Genomic DNA, 19,309 nt, shown 5'->3' with positions numbered 1-19,309 from the left:
AAGGACAACTCCAAGACAGATGCCCTAGTGTGCATTCCACTGACTCCAAATTACCGCCATTTACGACTTCGGTGGTGTCGAGCAGTAGCTCGTCGCAGGGCGGGGTGGAGGTCTGTTAGGTTTTCTGACGAAAGCTGGTTCTGTCTCCGTACCAGTGACGGCTGTGGCTTGGTTAGGAGTAAGCCAGTTTAGGGCCTGCAACGAACCTGTCTGTGTGCTAGACACACTCGACTGGAGCTACGGTCTGGGGTGCAATTTCGTATGACAGTAGGAGCAAACTCACGGTTATCCTGTGCACCCAAACTGCAAATTTGTATGTCGACCTGGTGATACGACATGTTGCACTGCCGTTCGTGAGTGGCATTCCAGGGGGTGTTTTCCGACATTCTCTGCAGTGTCGACATATTGCCTCGGTCTGCTCGATCGCCAGATCTGTCTCCAGTCGAGCACGTACGGGACACTATCAGACGACGACTCTAGCTTCGTCCACAAATAGCGTTAACTGTTCCTGTATTGGCTGGCCAAGTGCCACAGGCATGGAACTTCTTCCCACAAACTGGCACCTGGCATCTGTATAACACAATGCATGCACATTTGGATGCTTGCTTTCAACGTCCTGATGGTTACACCAGTTACTAAATTACCCCCATCTCACATTTGCAATGGATTTTTTTTTCCCTCCAAAAGGAGGTGGAGCCCTTCCATACCCACACTGGCATGATGGCCAACTCGATGGGTCTACTGCCATCTCTGCATAAGGGTTAGTTTTCACTAATGTGAGGTGTCGCAGGATGTGGGTACTGCAGTGTTTGCGTATGTCTGGTTAAGGTTAACCATTAATACGCGCTCATCTGGAGATAGATTGGGTCAAAGTCGAATGAAGGGTAGTGGTTTGAAGGGCGGAGGAAAAAAAGTGCCAAGGCAAGAGCCAAGGGAAAAAAACCTCTGCAATAGTTATGTCGGGTGGTAAGAGCAGTAGCGGATGTCTTGCTGCCTGCAGTAGGTCGTGCAAGTGTAGGCTTTGTTAGTAGTGGGTATCGTGCATGTCAATACCTTGACACTGAGCAATGCTGTTCCTCGGAGGCTGCTGCTGGGTGCTGGTGTAGAGTCCTCGTTCAGCGTCAGCAACCTGCAACAGTTAGGTTCATTATTGTTTTTATGTCCGATAGGTCGTATATCGGAAGCACAGTGTAAGGTAATGTTGGCGGTCGCAGACATAAAAAACTTCTAAGAAGGAAAACGAGAAGTCCTCTACAGAGGGGGACGAGGAGGAGGAGAAGCCGGTGGCCCCCGTGCCACCGGACCCCACACATTTCTCCTCTGCATCTGAGGCACTGTTCCTGGTGACCCCTGTTGCTCCAAATCCTCCCACACACACCTCGATTTGAACCCGATGTGTATCGATAGCGTATCCTCACACGACCTGAGTCAAAACAAGGCCCCGGAGTAGACAACATTCCATTAGAACTACTGACGGCCTTGGGAGAGCCAGTCCTGACAAAACTCTACCACCTGGTGAGCAAGATGTATAGACAGGCGAAATTCCCTCAGACTTCAAGAAGAATATAATAATTCCAATCCCAAAGAAAGCAGGTGTTGACAGATGTGAAAATTACCGAACTATCAGTTTAATAAGTCACAGCTGACTGGAACACTCTTTTTCAAATTCTGAAGGTGGCAGGGGTAAAATATAGGGAGCGAAAGACTATTTACAATTTGTATAGAAACCAAATGGCAGTTATAAGAGTGGAGGGGCATGAAAGGGAAGCAGTGGTTGGGAAGGGAGTGAGACAGGATTGTAGCCTATCCCCGATGTTATTCAATCTGTATATAGAGCAAGCAATAAAGGAAACAAAAGAAAATTTCGGAATAGGAATTAAAATCCATGGAGAAGAAATAAAAACTTTGAAGTTTGCCGATGACATTGTAATTCTGTCAGAGACAGCAAAGGACCTGGAAGAGCAGTTGAACGGAGTGGACAGCATCTTGAAAGGAGAATATAAGATGAACATCAACAAAAGCAAAATGAGGATAATGGAATGTAATCGAATTAAGTCGATTGTTGTTGAGGGAATTAGATTAGGAAATGAGACGCTTGAAGTAGTAAGGGAGTTTTGCTATTTGGGGAGCAAAATAACTGATGATCGTCAAAGTAGAGAGGATAGAAAATGTAGACTGGCAATGGCAAGGAAAGCGTTTCTGAAGAAGAGAAATTTGTTAACATCGATTATAGATTTAATGTCAGGAAGTAGTTTCTGAAAGTATTTGTATGGAGTGTAGTCCTGTATGGAAGTGAAACGTGGACGATAAATAGTTTAGACAAAAAGAGAATAGAAGCTTTCCAAATGGGGTGCTACAGAAGAATGCTGAAGATGGGTAGATCACATAACTAATGAGGAGGTATTGAATAGAATTGGGATAAGAGGAGTTTGTGGCACAACTTGACAACAAGAAGGGATCATTTGGTAGGACATGTTCTGAGACATCAAAGGATCACCAATTTAGTATTGGAGGGCAGCGTGGAAGGTAAAAATCGTAGAGGGAGACCAAGAGATGAATACACTAAGCAGATTCAGAAGGATGTAGGTTGCAGTAGGTACTGGGAACTTGCACAGGATAGAGTAGCATGGAGAGCTGCATCAAACCAGTCTCAGGACTGAAGAGCACAACAACAACAACAACAACAACAACAACAGATGATACCAAAGTGGCTGATGGTTTTATGTTTTACCCGTGAAAATGGTTCCTACTCCTCCCTTTGAGGTAGGGCTCATCGACCTTGTCAGTCACTTTGCGGGATCGGAGGGGTGGCCGGTCACCTGCTCTGACCCAGGGGTCCGTGCCTGCCCTTGCTCGGTGATCTGGCCTGGCTCCTGCCATTCCCAATTTTTCAGTCATCTTATTCTTTGACATCTGTTGTCGGTTTACTGTTTTGTTGTTATTCTCTTTCCTGAGATTTTTTTGACTTGTCTGCTTTGCTAGTTTTCTTCTACATCAACATTTATACTCCGCAAGCCACCCAACGGTGTGTGGCGGAGGGCACTTTACGTGCCACTGTCATTACCTCCCTTTCCTGTTCCAGTCGCGTACGGTTCTGCAGGAAGAACGACTGCCGGAAAGCCTCCGTGGCGCTCGAATCTCTCTAATTTTACAATCGTGATCTCCTCGGGAGGTATAAGTAGGAGGAAGCAATATATTCCATACCTCATCCAGAAACGCACCCTCTCGAAACTTGGACAGCAAGTTACACTGCGATGCAGAGTACCTCTCTTGCAGAGTCTGCCACTCGAGTTTGCTAAACATCTCCGTAACGCTATCACGCTTACCAAGTAACCCTGTGACGAAACGCGCCGCTCTTCTTTGGATCTTCTCTATCTCCTCCGTCAGACCGACCTGGTACGGATCCCACACTGATGAGCAGTACCCAAGTATAGGTCCAACGAGTGTTTTGTAAGCCGCCTCCTTTGTTGATGGACTACATTTTCTAAGGACTCTCCCAATGAATCTCAACCTGGTACCCACCTTACCAACAATTAATTTTATATGATCTTTCCACTTCAAGTTGTTCCGCACGCATACTCTCAGATATTTTACAGAAGTAACTGCTACCAGTGTTTGTTCCGCTATCATATAATTGTACAATAAAGGATCATTCTTTCTATGTATTCGCAATACATTACATTTGTCTATGTTAAGGGTCAGTTGCCATTCCTTGTACCAAGTGCCTATCTGCTGCAGAACTTCCTGCATTTCCCTGCAATTTTCTAATCCTGCAACTTCTCTGTATACTACAGCATCATCCGCGAAAAGCCGCATGGAACTTCCGACACTATCTACTAGGTCATTTATATACATTGTGAAAAGCAATGGTCCCATAACACTCCCCTGTGGCACACCAGAGGTTACTTTAACGTCTGTAGACGTCTCTTCATTGAGAACAACCTGCTGTGTTCTGTTTGCTAAACACTCTTCAATCCAGCCATACAGCTGGTCTGATATTCCGTAGGCTCTTACTTTATCAGGCAACAGTGCGGAACTGTATCGAACGCCTTCCGGAGGTCAAGGAAAATGGCATCTACCTGGGAGCCTGTATCTAATATTTTCTGGGTCTCATGAACAAATAAAGTGAGTTGGGTCTCACACGATTGCTGTTTCTGGAACCCATGTTGATTCCTGGGTTTCCAGAAATGACGATACGCGAGCAAAAAACATGCTCTAAAATTCTACAACAGATCGATGTCAGAGATACAGGCCTATAGTTTTGTGCATCTGCTCGACGACCCTTCTTGAAAACTGGGACAACCTGTGCTCTTTTCCAATCATTTGGAACCTTCCGTTCCTCTAGAGACTTGCGGTACATGGCTGTTAGAAGGGGAGCAAGTTCTTTTGCGTACTCTGTGTAATGTAGTAATGGAGGGTGAGGAAGCACTGGTCTGATGCAGAGGGTGCATCTCCCATTGCATAACATGTCCCAGGGGACTCCAGCTGCTTTCTGGGCGGAACAAATCAACAATCTTCACCCTGTTACCCCTCTCTCACTTCAACTTGCTTCTCTCTCTCGGTTCTATCGATTCTCATTTACAGTGGGGTTCATCAGGATGTGTTTTTGTGTCATTCCTCTGTGCGCACTATTCCCAAATTGATAAAAATGAGTCAAAGGTACCAATTACTTCATAGTTTGATATGTCAGTGCCAGTGTTATTCAGAAATGTGATGCAATGTCCGAAGGAACAAGCACTGCGGCGACTACATCTATTATGAAATACATTAAATGCATTCGCAGTTGTGAATATGGACAACCGTCAGCTGTAGGATGGAATGACGACAATGAAGTTCGTGCCAGACCAGGACTCGAACCCGGTTTCTTGCTTATTGTGAGCAGTCTCCTTACCAGTAGCCTATCTGAGGGACTCGCGGCCACAATCAAATTTCCATGTGTGTACATCCAGCACTTGGATATATAGTTCCATACAGGGGAGACATTTTAATTGAAAGTCACTCTCCCGGTGTCTGCGGATAAATATGATATTGCAGTGCCTTGTTATTCAGAATTATGATGTAATGTTCCTTGAGGTGTGCACGCGTGCTTACGTGATGTATGTAGGATTGCAGGTTGTAAACACACAGTTGACAACATGTGGAATTTTTGGGTCTGACCACGAGTTGTACTTCGGTAGCCTAATGATAAGGCAACACTCGCAATAAGCGGGTAATCCGTGTTTGTGTCCTGGTCCAGCATAAATTCTTATTGTCATCGTTCTGTTGTACGGCTGATGTTTGTCCATATTTGCAACTGCGAATACATTTAATATGCCTTGTAATTTGGCCCCTTTAACCCCATCAGTGCAATACAGTCCACCAGTCCACTTCCCTGGGACACATTTCAGGTTACTTCTACATCTATTGACAACTCGCCGTCCCAGATAACATGCTGCATCCCCCCCCCCCCTCCCCCCCCCCCCCCCCCCAAAAAAAAAGGGAGAAAAAAAAGATAGCCTCAATCCAGTTATAGTTTTGCTTGATACCCCATACAGTCATACTTTCAGTAATAAGTCTAGGTGTGATAATGAGGCAAATTCTTTGCAGATGTAAATAAGTACTGCATTTATGTGACTGCCTGAGTCTGTGGGTTTCAGAATTTTGTGCAAGAAAATTGCAATTTGGGTGTTATAGGGTCATTGTTTTTGAAATCTGTGCTGATCAACATGGAGGAGGACATTCTGTAAGAGATACGTCATTATGGCTGAGCTCAGAATTTGTTCTAATATTCTACAACAAATGGGTATCAAGGATGTGGGAAAGTAGTTTCATGGATCACTTCTTGTAGATGGATGTGACCTGTGTGTCAGCATACTTACATTTACATCCATACTCGGCAAACCACTGTGAGGGGTGTGGCAGGGACACTTCGCACTGTACCATGTTAGCATCAGAGTGCAGGGAGAATTGCTATGAGGACTGTTACTAGTCTATTGTGGTCTTCGTAATCCTAATGATCGTGATATGTGGGGTACTCCTCACCCAGTAGTGGTTCTTGAAATCTTTTAAACAGTTGGCTCCTGTGTTCAAGCTTGTGCCAGTCTGGGGTTTTAAGTATTTTTTAGACACACTTCTTGAAATAGAGTGAACCCGTGAGAATTTGTACTGCTTTTCTTTGTACAATTTTAGCCTCCTCTATGTCATATTTTGTACGGCCACATCAGTTCGACTAGTAGAAAAGTTTATCTATGTGATATCACTATTGTTGGTAATCACCTGGCTCGGGCTAAGAAATTGTAATTGTGTATGAAAATCATTGGCTAGATTTTCCAAGAAATGATGTGTCATGTACACCACACTTGCATTCGAGTATGCAAATTGTAACAATTAAGTTGGGTAATTTACTGAAGTCTTATTTTATAAACTTGTTACAAAAGCCAGTTGGTACCAGGAAATAATTTAAATAAATTGTGGTGCATTGAAAACTAGTTAATACTCGCTTATGTTGCCCTGTGATCTTATCTCAGCATAGAACAACCACATTGAATTTTTAATTCCAGATAATCCGTTATTTAAAAACTAGTCACACTCATTAATTAAACATATGACCAGTTTCAGCCACAGTAGTAGGCCACCCTCAGATAATGCACCATCCGACTGATATGATGATGATGATGATGATGATGATGATGGTGATGATGATGATGGTGATGATGATGATGATGCTTGGAACAGCTGTGCAGGCCCCAGCTGCCAAGCAGTTTTACGTGAGAGTGGGCTACTACTAGAGGCCAAAACTGGCCATACTTTTAAGAAATGACTGTTTAGTCCAGACTGTTTTTTTTTATACTAATTTGCTTAACTGAAAGATCGCTGTTCTCCCAGTAATGATGTCTAAAATTGAGAATCCATTATTTCTTTGCTCTACATTTTCAGAGCATTGCAGTCCTGCCTGTGTTCAGCCTGTGCTGCTGCACAGGAAAAATAGTAATAAAAACAGTCTTTTCCTCCTGAAACTACTGCTTCAACAGCTCGAGCAGGGCAAGGGCTCAAACACGCCTCTACGGCACCACGAATTTGTTTGAGTTGTCATCCTGGCAAAACTACAGTTGCTGTGTCTCGTCATCCTTATAATCACTTGACATTTCCTCAAGATTTGATAGATTCCCATCAAAGTCGGACGGTTACTCCAGCTCGTGAGGTATGTCATCTTCTGGCACTAAGTAAAACATTTTATGTAGTACCAGCTGTACCTAGCCACACGTTGCTGTGATCCAGTCTGCTTGGATGGAAAAGTAGGATATACATCTAGATCTCCTTGTATCCCTCGTCTCTTCCTATTTCCACTCATCCTTCCTTTGTCTCCTCCTCCTTCCCCGCCTCTCTCTCTCTCCTTCTCTCTCTCTTCCCCCCCTTTCTCTCTCTCTCTCTCTCTCTCTCTCTCTCTCTCTCTCTCTCTCTCTCTCTCTCTCTCTCTCTCTCCCTCTCCCCTCCCCTTCTCTCTCTCCCCCCTCTCTCCCCCCCTTCTCTCCCTCCCTTCTCTCCCTCCCTCCCACCCCCCGTCTCTCCCCCTCCCCCCTCTCTCCCCCCCCCTCTCTCCCTCCCCTCTCCCCCACCCCCTCTCACTCCCTCTCCCCCTCCCCTCCCCTCTCCCCCTCCCCTCTCCCCCTCCCCTCTCCCCCTCCCCCTCCCCTCTCCCCCTCCCCTCTCCCCCTCCCCTCTCCCCCTCCCCCTCTCCCCCTCCCCTCTCCCCCTCCCCTCTCCCCCTCCCCTCTCCCCCTCTCTCTTCACCTCCCCTCTCCCCCCTCTCTCCCCCTCTCTCTCCCCCTCTCTCTCCCCCTCTCTCTCCCCCCTCCCCCCTCTCTCCCCGTGGTGGGTAACCAGGCCTCAACCTCCGCTAATTTCAAGTTGCCGCCCCTCGTACCTCAGCTGTCATTTGACAGCCTCTTTGCCTCTGAACTTCCGCCCAACCTCTTTGCATTTACACATGTCTGCCTGTGTCTGTATATGTGCGGATGGATATGTGTGTGTGTGCGCGAGGGTATACCTGTCCTTTTTCAAACCTAAGGTAAGTCTTTCCGCTCCTGGGATTGGAATGACTCCTTACCCTCTCCCTTAAATCCCACATCCTTTTGTCTTTCCCTCTCGTTCCCACCTTCCAGATGAAGCAACCTTAGGTTGCAAAACCTTGAAATTTGTGTGTGTTTGTGTTTTTTATTGTGTCTATCAACATACCAGGACTTTCTCGTTTGGTAAGTTACAGCAGTTTTTTATATACAGGGTGTTTCAAAAGTGACCGGTATATTTGAAACGGCAATAAAAACTAAACGAGCAGCGATAGAAATACACCGTTTGTTGCAATATGCTTGGGACAACAGTACATTTTCAGGCAGACAAACTTTCGAAATTACAGTAGTTACAATTTTCAACAACAGATGGCGCTGCGGTCTGGGAAACTCTATAGTACGATATTTTCCACATATCCACCATGCGTAGCAATAATATGGCGTAGTCTCTGAATGAAATTACCCGAAACCTTTGACAACGTGTCTGGCGGAATGGCTTCACATGCAGATGAGATGTACTGCTTCAGCTGTTCAATTGTTTCTGGATTCTGGCGGTACACCTGGTCTTTCAACTGTCCCCACAGAAAGAAGTCACAGGGGTTCGTGTCTGGCGAATAGGGAGGCCAATCCACGCCGCCTCCTGTATGTTTCGGATAGCCCAAAGCAATCACACGATCATCGAAATATTCATTCAGGAAATTAAAGACGTCGGCCGTGCGATGTGCACCATCTTGCATAAACCACGAGGTGTTCGCAGTGTCGTCTAAGGCAGTTTGTACCGCCACAAATTCACGAAGAATGTCCAGATAGCGTGATGCAGTAATCATTTCGGATCTGAAAAATGGGCCAATGATTCCTTTGGAAGAAATGGTGACCCAGACCAGTACTTTTTGAGGATGCAGGGATGATGGGACTGCAACATGGGGCTTTTCGGTTCCCCATATGTGCCAGTTCTGTTTATTGACGAAGCCATCCAGGTAAAAATAAGCTTCGTCAGTAAACCAAATGCTGCCCACATTCATATCGCCGTCATCAATCCTGTGCACTATATCGTTAGCGAATGTCTCTCGTGCAGCAATGGTAGCGGCGCTGAGGGGTTGCCGCGTTTGAATTTTGTATGGGTAGAGGTGTAAACTCTGGCGCATGAGACGATACGTGGACGTTGGCGTCGTTTGGACCGCAGCTGCAACACGGCGAACGGAAACCCGAGGCCGCTGTTGGATCACCTGCTGCACTAGCTGCGCGTTGCCCTCTGTGGTTGCCGTACGCGGTCGCCCTACCTTTCCAGCACGTTCCCAGTCCGTTGAAATTTTTCAAACAGATCCTTTATTGTATCGCTTTTCGGTCCTTTGGTTACATTAAACCTCCGTTGAAAACTTCGTCTTGTTGCAACAACTCTGTGTTCTAGGCGGTGGAATTCCAACACCAGAAAAATCCTCTGTTCTAAGGAATAAACCATGTTGTCTACAGCACACTTGCACGTTGTGAACAGCACACGCTTACAGCAGAAAGACGACGTACAGAATGGCGCACCCACAGACTGCGTTGTCTTCGATATCTTTCACATCACTTTCAGCGCCATCTGTTGTTGAAAATTGTAACTACTGTAATTTCGAAAGTTTGTCCGCCTGAAAATGTACTGTTGTCCCAAGCATATTGCAACAAACGGTGTATTTCTATCGCTGCTCGTTTAGTTTTTATTGCCGTTTCAAATATACTGGTCATTTTTGAAACACCCTGTATATTTTTCTCACGTGGAATGTTTCCCTCTATTATATTGAATACAACCAGAGTTTACTCATTGCTCCACCTCACCTATATTCACAATAATGGAGATGTCAGCCTGACTAGAAGCCTTTGTAACACTGCCCGTGTCTCTAGTTGCAGTCTACAACCCCACATGTTTCCAATGTTTGCAGCCAAACCGGGTGACAGCAGAGGATCTGGACAAGCAGTTCTTTCGGCAGGTGTCTGTAGGCGTCCACAGCCGCGGTCCTGCAAAGCTGGGGGCTCAGCCGGCAGGGGGCGGGGCCGGAGGTTCGGGGTAAGTGGTGTGTGTGTGTGTGTGTGTGCGTGTGTGTGTGTGTGTGTGTGTGTGTGTGTGGGTGTGGGTGTGTCCGTACATTTGGTACACATATGACCTTCTTTGTATATTTGGCATCTTACCAGACATTTGTACAGTCATCTGCACACATTTTCTTGAATCAGTGTAAAATGGTGTGCGAAACTTATGGATGGAAGTAACTGCCACAGAGCAATGCTATTTGGCAGCAACACAACATGTGAAACTTGGACCATACATAGAAAGAACTGCTACAGTATAGTACAAAAAGCAACAGAGAAACAGACAATGTGGCAAACAGAAATGATGCTTTATTTAGAGACAATAATTCCAGTGAAGTCATCACGATCTATGCTTGTTTCTTGGAAGTTACCAAAGGCAGGATACATTTCTTAATTGTGACACATTTTTTCCTTCGTCAACTGCTGTAGTATATCGAGAAGTCGTAACAATGGGAAACTGTACTGAAATGCAAGAGGATCTGCAGGGAATGGAAATTGAATCTCAATGTAGACAAGTGTAATGTGCTGGGAATACATAGAAAGATAGAGCCTCTATCATTTAGCTACAAAATAGCAGGTCAGCAACTGGAAGCAGTTAATTCCATAAATTATCTGGGAGTACGCATTAGGAGTGATTTAAAATGGAAAGATCATATAAAGTTGATCGTTGGTAAAGCAGATGCCAGACTGAGATTCGTTGGAAGAATCCTAAGGAAATACAATCCAAAAACGAAGGAAGTAGGTTACAGTACACTTGTTCGCCCACTGCTCGGCAGTGTGGTATCCGTACCAGATGGAGTTGATAGAAGAGATACAGAAGATCCAACGGAGAGCAGCGCGCTTGGTTACAGGATCATTTAGTAATCGCGAAAGCGTTACGGAGATGATAGATAAACTCCAGTGGAAGACTCTGCAGGAGAGACGCTCAGTAGCTCGGTACGGGCTTTTGTCAAAGTTTCGAGAACATACCTGCACCGAGGAGTCGAGGAGTATATTGCTCCCTCCTAAGTATATCTTGGGAAGAGACCGTGAGGATAAAATCAGAGAGATTAGAGCCCACACAGAGGCATACCGACAATCCTTCTTTCCACGAACAATACAAGACCGGAATAGAAGGGAGAACCGATAGAGGTACTCGAGGCACCCTCCGCCACACACTGTCAGGTGGCTTTCGGAGCATGGATGTAGATGTAGATGGTCTACAAACGGGCGTTGGCCTTGGCCCGAGTGCAGGAGTTTTTGCTTATGGCAGCCTTTCCTCCTATTCCTTGCGATGTCTTGATGTGGCGTGCCTTTTTGATGTGTCTTTGCATGGTCCAGTTTTTAGTCATGGCTGCTAAAATGCAGGCATGCTAGTGGTGGACTTTGTGGTTTTGCCCCCACGCGAGACGTTGTGCAGTGCTGTCTCTAACTCTGCTGACAGCTTCCTCTTGCTGTCACGAACCTCCTTCCTCGGCCGCACGACTGCGTCTTCCGGGATGTAAACCCAGTCGCACGGTGTGAAGAAGGGGTTTGCGTAAATGGTGTGCAGGTCCTTCTCTGTAGTTAACTCGAGTGTGATTGCCCGATGTCCACCACCTAGCTCGTACGGCCTGTGCGGGAGTGACGGCTTCCGTTCCCCTTCGACCTGTGCGAAGAGATACGGGTTCTTGCGGGTGTCGTAGCGCCCGTACTGCAGTGTGGTGGCTATCTTCTTTAGCACCTTCGGCATGTCGGTGCTGTCCGGGAATGGGATTACGTCAGTACATAGTTCCCCAGCCTCTTCTTGTTCCCCTGATGTTTTCCCTCCCTGTCAGGAGTTGGGGAAGGGGAGGACGGTGCCACGTCTGTGGGCGTATCCCCCGTTTCCTGTATTGCTACAGGTTCCAGGGCGGCGTCCGTTTGAGTACCCGTGTCCTTTTGCGGCAGAAAGTCTGTCTGCGTGGTGATGTGCACCCCCCACTGCGGGTGCGGGAGCGGGCACCTTCTTCTCTTAGCCAGGTTTAAGTAGTTCTAACTTCTAGGGGACTGATGACCTCCGATGTTAAGTCCTATAGTGCTCAGAGCCATTTGAACCATTTGAGGTTCGTTGGCAGAACCTGCTGCATGCTCATTTCCCCATGTATCAGTACTCATCTTTGAATGATTTTTTTTTTCTTTTTAAAAATCTGCTGGCACGTTCCTCTTGGGGGAATTCGGCCACTTGTTTTGTGGCAACAATCCTGTTCGTGTCCAATTGTATGGCATTTCTTACAGAAGGAAGCCCAGCAGTTCTTAGCTGTATGGTTGGGCTTCCCCCCTCTTTGGCAGTTTGTGTAATTAATGGACACATGTTGCACTTCGCTGGTGCGTGTGGGGGTTGATACAGTTCTTCCAGCTTCCTCATGCGGTAGATCAAATCTGAAACTTCCTGGCAGAACAAATCTGACTGCTTCGTGCAAGGAGGTGGGGGAGGCTACCTTTATCTCACTCGATATACGTAGATTGATTCCACATGTGAATACGTCGATTGGTCTCGATTCAGCTTCGTCATTGAACACTTCGTTGTATGTATTGTCTCTTCCTAGGGTGTATGTGCGACAAGATATTGCCATAATTCTGTCTGCAAATGCTTCAAAGTCTTCTGCACTTTTCTGTCTAAGGGTAGACAACTGATTATGATAACAGCTAACCCCGTGCTTGTCAGAGCAGCACTCTGTTAACCCCTTTGTCAAGAACTCAAAAGTAGGTGCTTCCCACAATCCGTCTACTGGCTCAAGATAAGTTTACGCATTGCCCAAAGATTCAGCTTGGTGACATTTAACAAAAAATGGTCGGCCATGTGCATGCACGTCCCACTTCCCTGACGATTTTGCAAAAATATTGTTAAATATTCACCTGACTTTGCAGCAAACGAAGGTATAAAAGTTACCGCTGGAAGCATACTGGCTATACCTGGTACTAGTTTTCCACGTTCAACCTGAAAGGGCGTGGAGTTGCAGCATTTTTGGTGGCTCTGTCTTCACGTTTACAAGTTAAGCCGCTCCTGTTTCAGGGTGCTTGTCTGCTGTTGCAGTGAAGTCACGTGTCAGGCTCGTCTGAGGCCACAGCTGCAGCATCGGGAGCCAACTTTATCGTCTTTGCCGGTCGGTGAGGATGTAAATCGGGCACAGTTACTAAACTGGGACTGAGACCGAACAGTTGTACACGAAAGGGGTCTCACTTTATTCTGTTGTTGTTGTGGTCTTCAGTCCTGAGACTGGGTTGATGCAGCTCTCCATGCTACTCTATCCTGTGCAAGCTGCTTCATCTCCCAGTACCTACTGCAACCTACATCCTTCTGAATCTGCTTAGTGTATTCATCTCTTGGTCTCCCTCCACGATTTTTACCCTCCACGCTGCCCTCCAATACTAAATTTGTGATCCCCTGATGCCTTAGAACATGCCCTACCAACTGATCCCTTCTTCTAGTCAAGTTCTGCCACAAACTCCTCTCCTCCCCAATTCTAGTCAATACCTCCTCATTAGTGATGTGATCTACCCATCTAATCTTCAGCATTCTTCTGTAGCACCACATTTCGAAAGCTTCTATTCTCTTCTTGTCTAAACTATTTATCGTCCACGTTTCACTTCCATACGTGGCTACACTCCATACAAATACTTTCAGAAACGACTTAAATCTATACACGATGTTAACAAATTTCTCTTCTTCAGAAACACTTTCCTTGTCATTGCCAGTCTACATTTTATATCTTCTCTACTTCGACCATCGTCAGTTATCTGCTTGTTTCAGGCACTTTATTCTAGGCCAGGGGTCTCCAAACTTTTTAGTCCACGGGCCACATTGACTCCTCCACGAAGTCATAAGGGCCACGATCTACCTAGTGGGATTAAAGCACCCTAGCACTCCACGATCACCGTAATGTAAGGCTAAAGGAAAGATGAAATCGCAAAAATCTAAGGTTGTGGGAATAGCTGACACTGAAACGAACTACGATATTTATTTAATTACATGATTTTGATTGGTGGACGTACCTGGCGAGTTTCACCGACAAAAAGGTATGTCACTGCACATTCTTCAGGAATACAAAGTTAACGAAATCTCAAAATCATTGTCAGAAACACTATTACTGCAAGACGTAGAGGCAGAGAATGTCAACGCATTGTTATTTCAAGCGGCACAACAATAAGTTTAGTTATGTAATCTTGTAGCGAGTAGCAGAGCCAGAGCATATATTTGATAGTTCTGTTGCATGACTGTGTCCGACAATGTCGCGGTGTATCGGTCGCGATAAGCCTCGAAACTCAGTTGTTGGCAATATAGGTACCACTTCAAATATCTGGTGGGCCGGATACCGGGGATGTCCAGCCAGATAACGCAGACCGATTTGCCGGCCCCCTCGGGGAGCGGTTTCGGCCCGCGGGCCGTAGTTTGGAGACCCCTGTTCTAGGCGACAAAAAGATCCCTCAGTGTAAGTTCACTGGAGTTGTTAACTAGCAGATGACATTGAGCAACACTTAACATCACACGGAGGAGGCGGAGGCGGCGGCGGCAGTCACAAGGGCATCAGCAGTCTCAGGAGCGATGCACTGGCAGCAGCAGCGTAGGCAGTGATGGCATTCGACGTGGCCTGTGGTGGCTCATTGCACCTCTGCTCGTTTCAGGCACCAAAGGCGTGCATCTGATAGCACGCTCGGTGGCACTACTTAACCGTCTCAACTGATTGCTGCGGCAGGTGCACTCGGCACACAAATTAGTGTGCGAAAGCGCCAGGCCCGCTTCTGGCACAGGCAGACACGTAACCCACGGATATGCACTGCCGGGCACGTATGTGTCTACCGGCTAATGTTAGTAGATGAGAAAAGGTCGGGTAGACCTAACGGTGGTGATCCCACTTCAGGGCACCACCTGTACCTGTCAAAATGGGTTAAGGAGTGTAAGTGGGCATCCAGGGCTGATCCTGTTCACTCTAGAATGTGTAATGAAAAACAGAATTGCTGAAAAATGGAGATTTATTCTCCTTCACCTATTCTACAGGATACATTTGGTCTATCGTCTGCTTGGCATGCTGAGGGAACCGCACATAGTGGAGGGGAGCATTTCAACCTCGACGGCAAGACCAGGTAGACACGTTCGTAGGGTAGGATGCTGGTAGATGAGAGAGCAGTTCGCTACTGCAGCCACTGTCGCCGGCCGACCCTCACGCCCCATGTGACCGATCTGTGCTCTTCCACTGGTTGGCTTTGAACCTTCTGAAAGCGTTACTTGCTCGGCAGGCCCGTGGATAACGTCCCTAGCTCAGCGGAACTCAGCGTGGAATCCATCCCTGGTGCTGCGGAGCTGCTTATGTAACATAATTCACACCATTGAGGCACAGTGGTAGTTGTAAGAAAAATATTGCAAAATTTGGAAAATAAAATAATGCTCTTTTTACCTGCAAGGGCGGTGGAGATGCTCTTGCAGCATTTTCGATGGGAAGTGTACGATCACGCACAATCCAGCCTGTAATAGGCTCCTTCTGAGTTTCGTCTCTGCTCACATGAACCACTAGCTATGAAGACAACATTTTGGCATAGACAACAAGCTGTAGACCAATGAAGAGAATTGCTGGAAAGAAATATGAGGTATTGGAAAGTAGCTATGATGCTACAATGGATGTCTAAATTGGAGAGCCGACTATGTAGGTAAGTAGCTGGAAGTTGTAGCTAATTGTTGCAAAGAAAACATTTTTTATTTTCACAGTATTTCCCATTTCGCGGCTGATCAGAACTTACTTTCCAAATACCCCTCGTATTTCAGGATGCAGTTTAAATATCTCAGTGAAACAATTTCTTACAAAAGCAATTATTAAACGCTCAAGTTCTTCCTCGTGGTACTTTGGCTCACAGATTGTTATAACCTGCTCCGCCAATGATTTAATCTCTCTTTTTTTCTGTAGGGATATGAGTAAACAGTGTGGCCTGCTTAGCTTATTTTAATTTTAAACTAGTATCAGAGTCTTTACAACTTCTGATTTATGTTCCCAGCATTAGAAGACACAACATTAAACAGAAAAATGTGTCTTGGACCATTGCTCTAGTCCATAAAACAAAAAACCGTGGAGGTCTTCTGCTGCCTGTCACGTATTTTATTTTGATGATTAGATTGTCACAGAGTTTTATGACTGGATATTTCATCCCTTTCTATGCAAAACCAAGAATCATTAAAGGGTAATCCATATCACTTTTCCTTCTAGTGATGTACTTGTAAATATCTCTGTTACTCTCAGACACATATCATTGACAACACATTTCATTTGTGATTAAATCAGGTTACGGTTAGTATTCCCAGCTGCTTAAAGAGATATCTGTGAGTTATATGTATGTGATTGCCACACATAATTCTGACTAGTTTCTTGTGTGCAATGAGTATTTTTTGCCTAAGTGAGGAAGTTACTTGAGAATATTATCCCACAACACTTCAGTCAATGAAAATATGCAAAATATGTTACCTTACAGACTGACAGATTTATGGAAAGTTGAGTTGCAGACAGGAACAACAAAAAGGCTGTCAAACAAGTAAGCTTTAAGCCAAAGAGGCCATCATTGGAATTAGACAACGTACACACACACAGATTCACATACACTCGCACAAACGCAACTGACACACACGCACGACCAGTCTCTGGTTGCTGAGGTGGCCTAGGCAGCCGGAGACTGTGGTACTGTACACACTGTATGTACGAGTTCTGTGTGTGTGTGTGTGTGTGTGTGTGTGTGTGTGTGTGTGTGTGTGTGTGTGTGTGTGTGTAACAGGTTAACTACACAACTCTGCTAAACTTGAAGACAAGATGGATAAAGTAACACAGCGCAATAACAACTTAGTGGAAACGAACAGAAGTGTGGGATCATTTTTCCAGAAGTCTCGCAGTTGTGCATCCGAGTTAAATGTCACATCGCGTGAGGTCACCATGACCATAGCGCCAAATGGGGCCAGCTTCACAACATGAGGCAGTCGGAGGAATGGGAAAAGACAGTGTGTGAGCAGTTACGGTGCAATGTGGCAGTGTTCTTCGAAACACTTTAGCCAGGAGACAACAATCGGATGACTTCGTACGGGGAAGAATTATCACGAAACTGGATGGAGGACAGTGTTGCCCAGGGAGCACAACAGCCGTTTTTCCCGTCCACAGGGGAGCTTTCCAAACCGCGGAACGCAGGCACTACTGCACAAAGGAGAGGAAACGGTCAACCACAGTCGACTACGGCAGCAGATAGCCACTACATTGCGCAGTAGGCGAGAAGTAGCCTTTGTCAGACAGCAGGCACAATTGCAACTACATTTAACAGTGCTGCAAGGCACCCAGTCTCTCACTCGACAGTGGCATGGCTACTTTGTGGGAGCGGTATCTTTGGCCGATGATCGGCACATCGTGTTCCACTGACACCGGAGACTGCACAGTTTGCGATGGTCCCTACGGCGTAGGGATCGTACAGGTGAGAGTGGGGGTCGTGTGCTCTTTTCAGATGACAACAGATTCCATCTGAGTACACATTCTGGATGCACCCTCTTATGGAAAGAAGTGGGAGCATAGAGTGCATCCAAGAATACTGACCAGCATGATCGTTTTGATAGTCCAGTTTGTACTGTGTCGTGAGGTGCGGTGTTGCGAGTGTATACTGACCTCTGAATCTTTGAAAGCAGTAAAATCACCGTTCGGCGGTATTGCATCACTGTTCCCCTTCCCCATGTTTGTCTTTTCAGAGGTGCAATCGGCTCCATTTTCATTTTTTTACCAGTAAAAATCGTCGACCCCACAGAATGGCACAGGTGGAGGAGCTGTCTAAATGAGAGAATGTGTCGGTGTGTTGCATTTGTGTGAGTGTATGTGAATCTGTGTGTGTGTACGTTGTCTGATTCCAATTAGGGCCTCTTTGGCTTAAAGCTTACTTGTTTGATAGCATTTTTGTTGTGACGGTGTCGCCATGGGTTGCCCCCCTGCCTTCTTTGGTAGCCAACCTTCTTATGGAGGATTTTGAAGAGAGAGCGCTTGAATCAGCTGCCCTGAAACCGACAGTTTTTTGGAGGTATGTGGATGACACTTTCATAGTGTGGCCTCATGGAGAAGATAAATTAATGGAGTTTCTACATCACCTTAACTCCATTCATAGCAACATCCGGTTCACCATGGAAATAGAGAAAGATGGTTGTTTGCCTTTCTTGGCTGTCCTGGTTCAAAGGAAGAATGATGGTTCTCTAGGGCATTCAGGTTACCAGAAAACCAGTCATACTGATTTGTACCTGCAAGCATCGAGTTGCCATCACCCATCGCTAACCGTGAGTTTGCTTAAAACACTTGTTCATAGAGCTCATACTGTTTCCGCTCTAGATAGCTTACCTCAAGAACTCGTCCATCTAAAGACAGTGTTCAGCGAAAATGGATATTCCATCCGGCAGATTATCAGGGCACTAACAGTTAAAACCAAGAAGCAGGAAGTGAATAAAGAGGAGAATATGCTCGAACAATCTTTAGCTTTTCTTCCGTTTGTTGGCAGCACTTCGTTTAAAATAGCAAGAATCGTCTGAAAATTTCAGGTAAAAGTGGTTTTCCGCCCACCATCAAAGATTGCGGACCTTGTCAGATCAGTTAAGGACAATCTGTTACTATGGAAGTTCGGAATTTACAAGATACTGTGCCAATGTGGTACGGCTTACATAGGTCAAACCACACGCACTGTGAAAGAACGCTGCACTGAACATTGACGTTACACCCGCCTTTTGCAGCCAAGCAAGTCCGCTATTGCTGAACATTGTATTTCTACTGGACATTCAATGAAGTATGAGAAAACAATGATTTTGTCCACAGCAACGTCTTTCTGGGACTCCATTATCAAAGAATCCGTAGAAATACAACTGGCGGAAACTCTGTTAAACCGTGACAGTGGCTACCAGCTGGACAGTGCATGGAATCCCATCATCTCCACGATTTGCTCTAATCGAAGACGACAGGGTGCGCCGACGGCCGCGACAAAGATCAACGCAGTTTCGCTATTCCACCAGCGAGGGCGCTGCCGACAGGCAGTGTGTCATCTATCAAGTTTTCGACGCATGTGCAGAATAGTTACAGTACGCTATATATTGCGGAACGGAGGACGTTTTCGCCAGTCTGCGACGGCTCACCTGAAGATGACTGGCAGGTGCCCAGTTGAAATATCGTGCGAAGTATTGAGCGACGACTGGCTGCAAGCCCGAAACTTGTTTG

General features: G+C 46.0%; 1 protein-coding gene across 2 annotated transcripts in view; it reads left to right on the top strand.

Annotated features, from left to right (window-relative positions):
• Positions 1 to 19,309, top strand: part of LOC124720110 (large subunit GTPase 1 homolog) — a 171,788-nt gene that overhangs the window by 134,138 nt on the left and 18,341 nt on the right. For both annotated transcript variants that reach the window (XM_047245405.1, XM_047245404.1), the window contains exon 10: positions 9,965 to 10,089. In XM_047245405.1, the coding sequence (XP_047101361.1) occupies positions 9,965 to 10,089 (125 nt within the window). The remainder of the gene's footprint in view (positions 1 to 9,964; positions 10,090 to 19,309) is intronic.

The sequence above is a fragment of the Schistocerca piceifrons genome, chromosome 11 (assembly GCF_021461385.2).
Source record: "Schistocerca piceifrons isolate TAMUIC-IGC-003096 chromosome 11, iqSchPice1.1, whole genome shotgun sequence".
Lineage (NCBI taxonomy): Eukaryota > Metazoa > Arthropoda > Insecta > Orthoptera > Acrididae > Schistocerca > Schistocerca piceifrons.
Note: the sequence above shows the minus strand (reverse complement) of the source record. Positions and strands in the feature narration are given on the sequence as shown.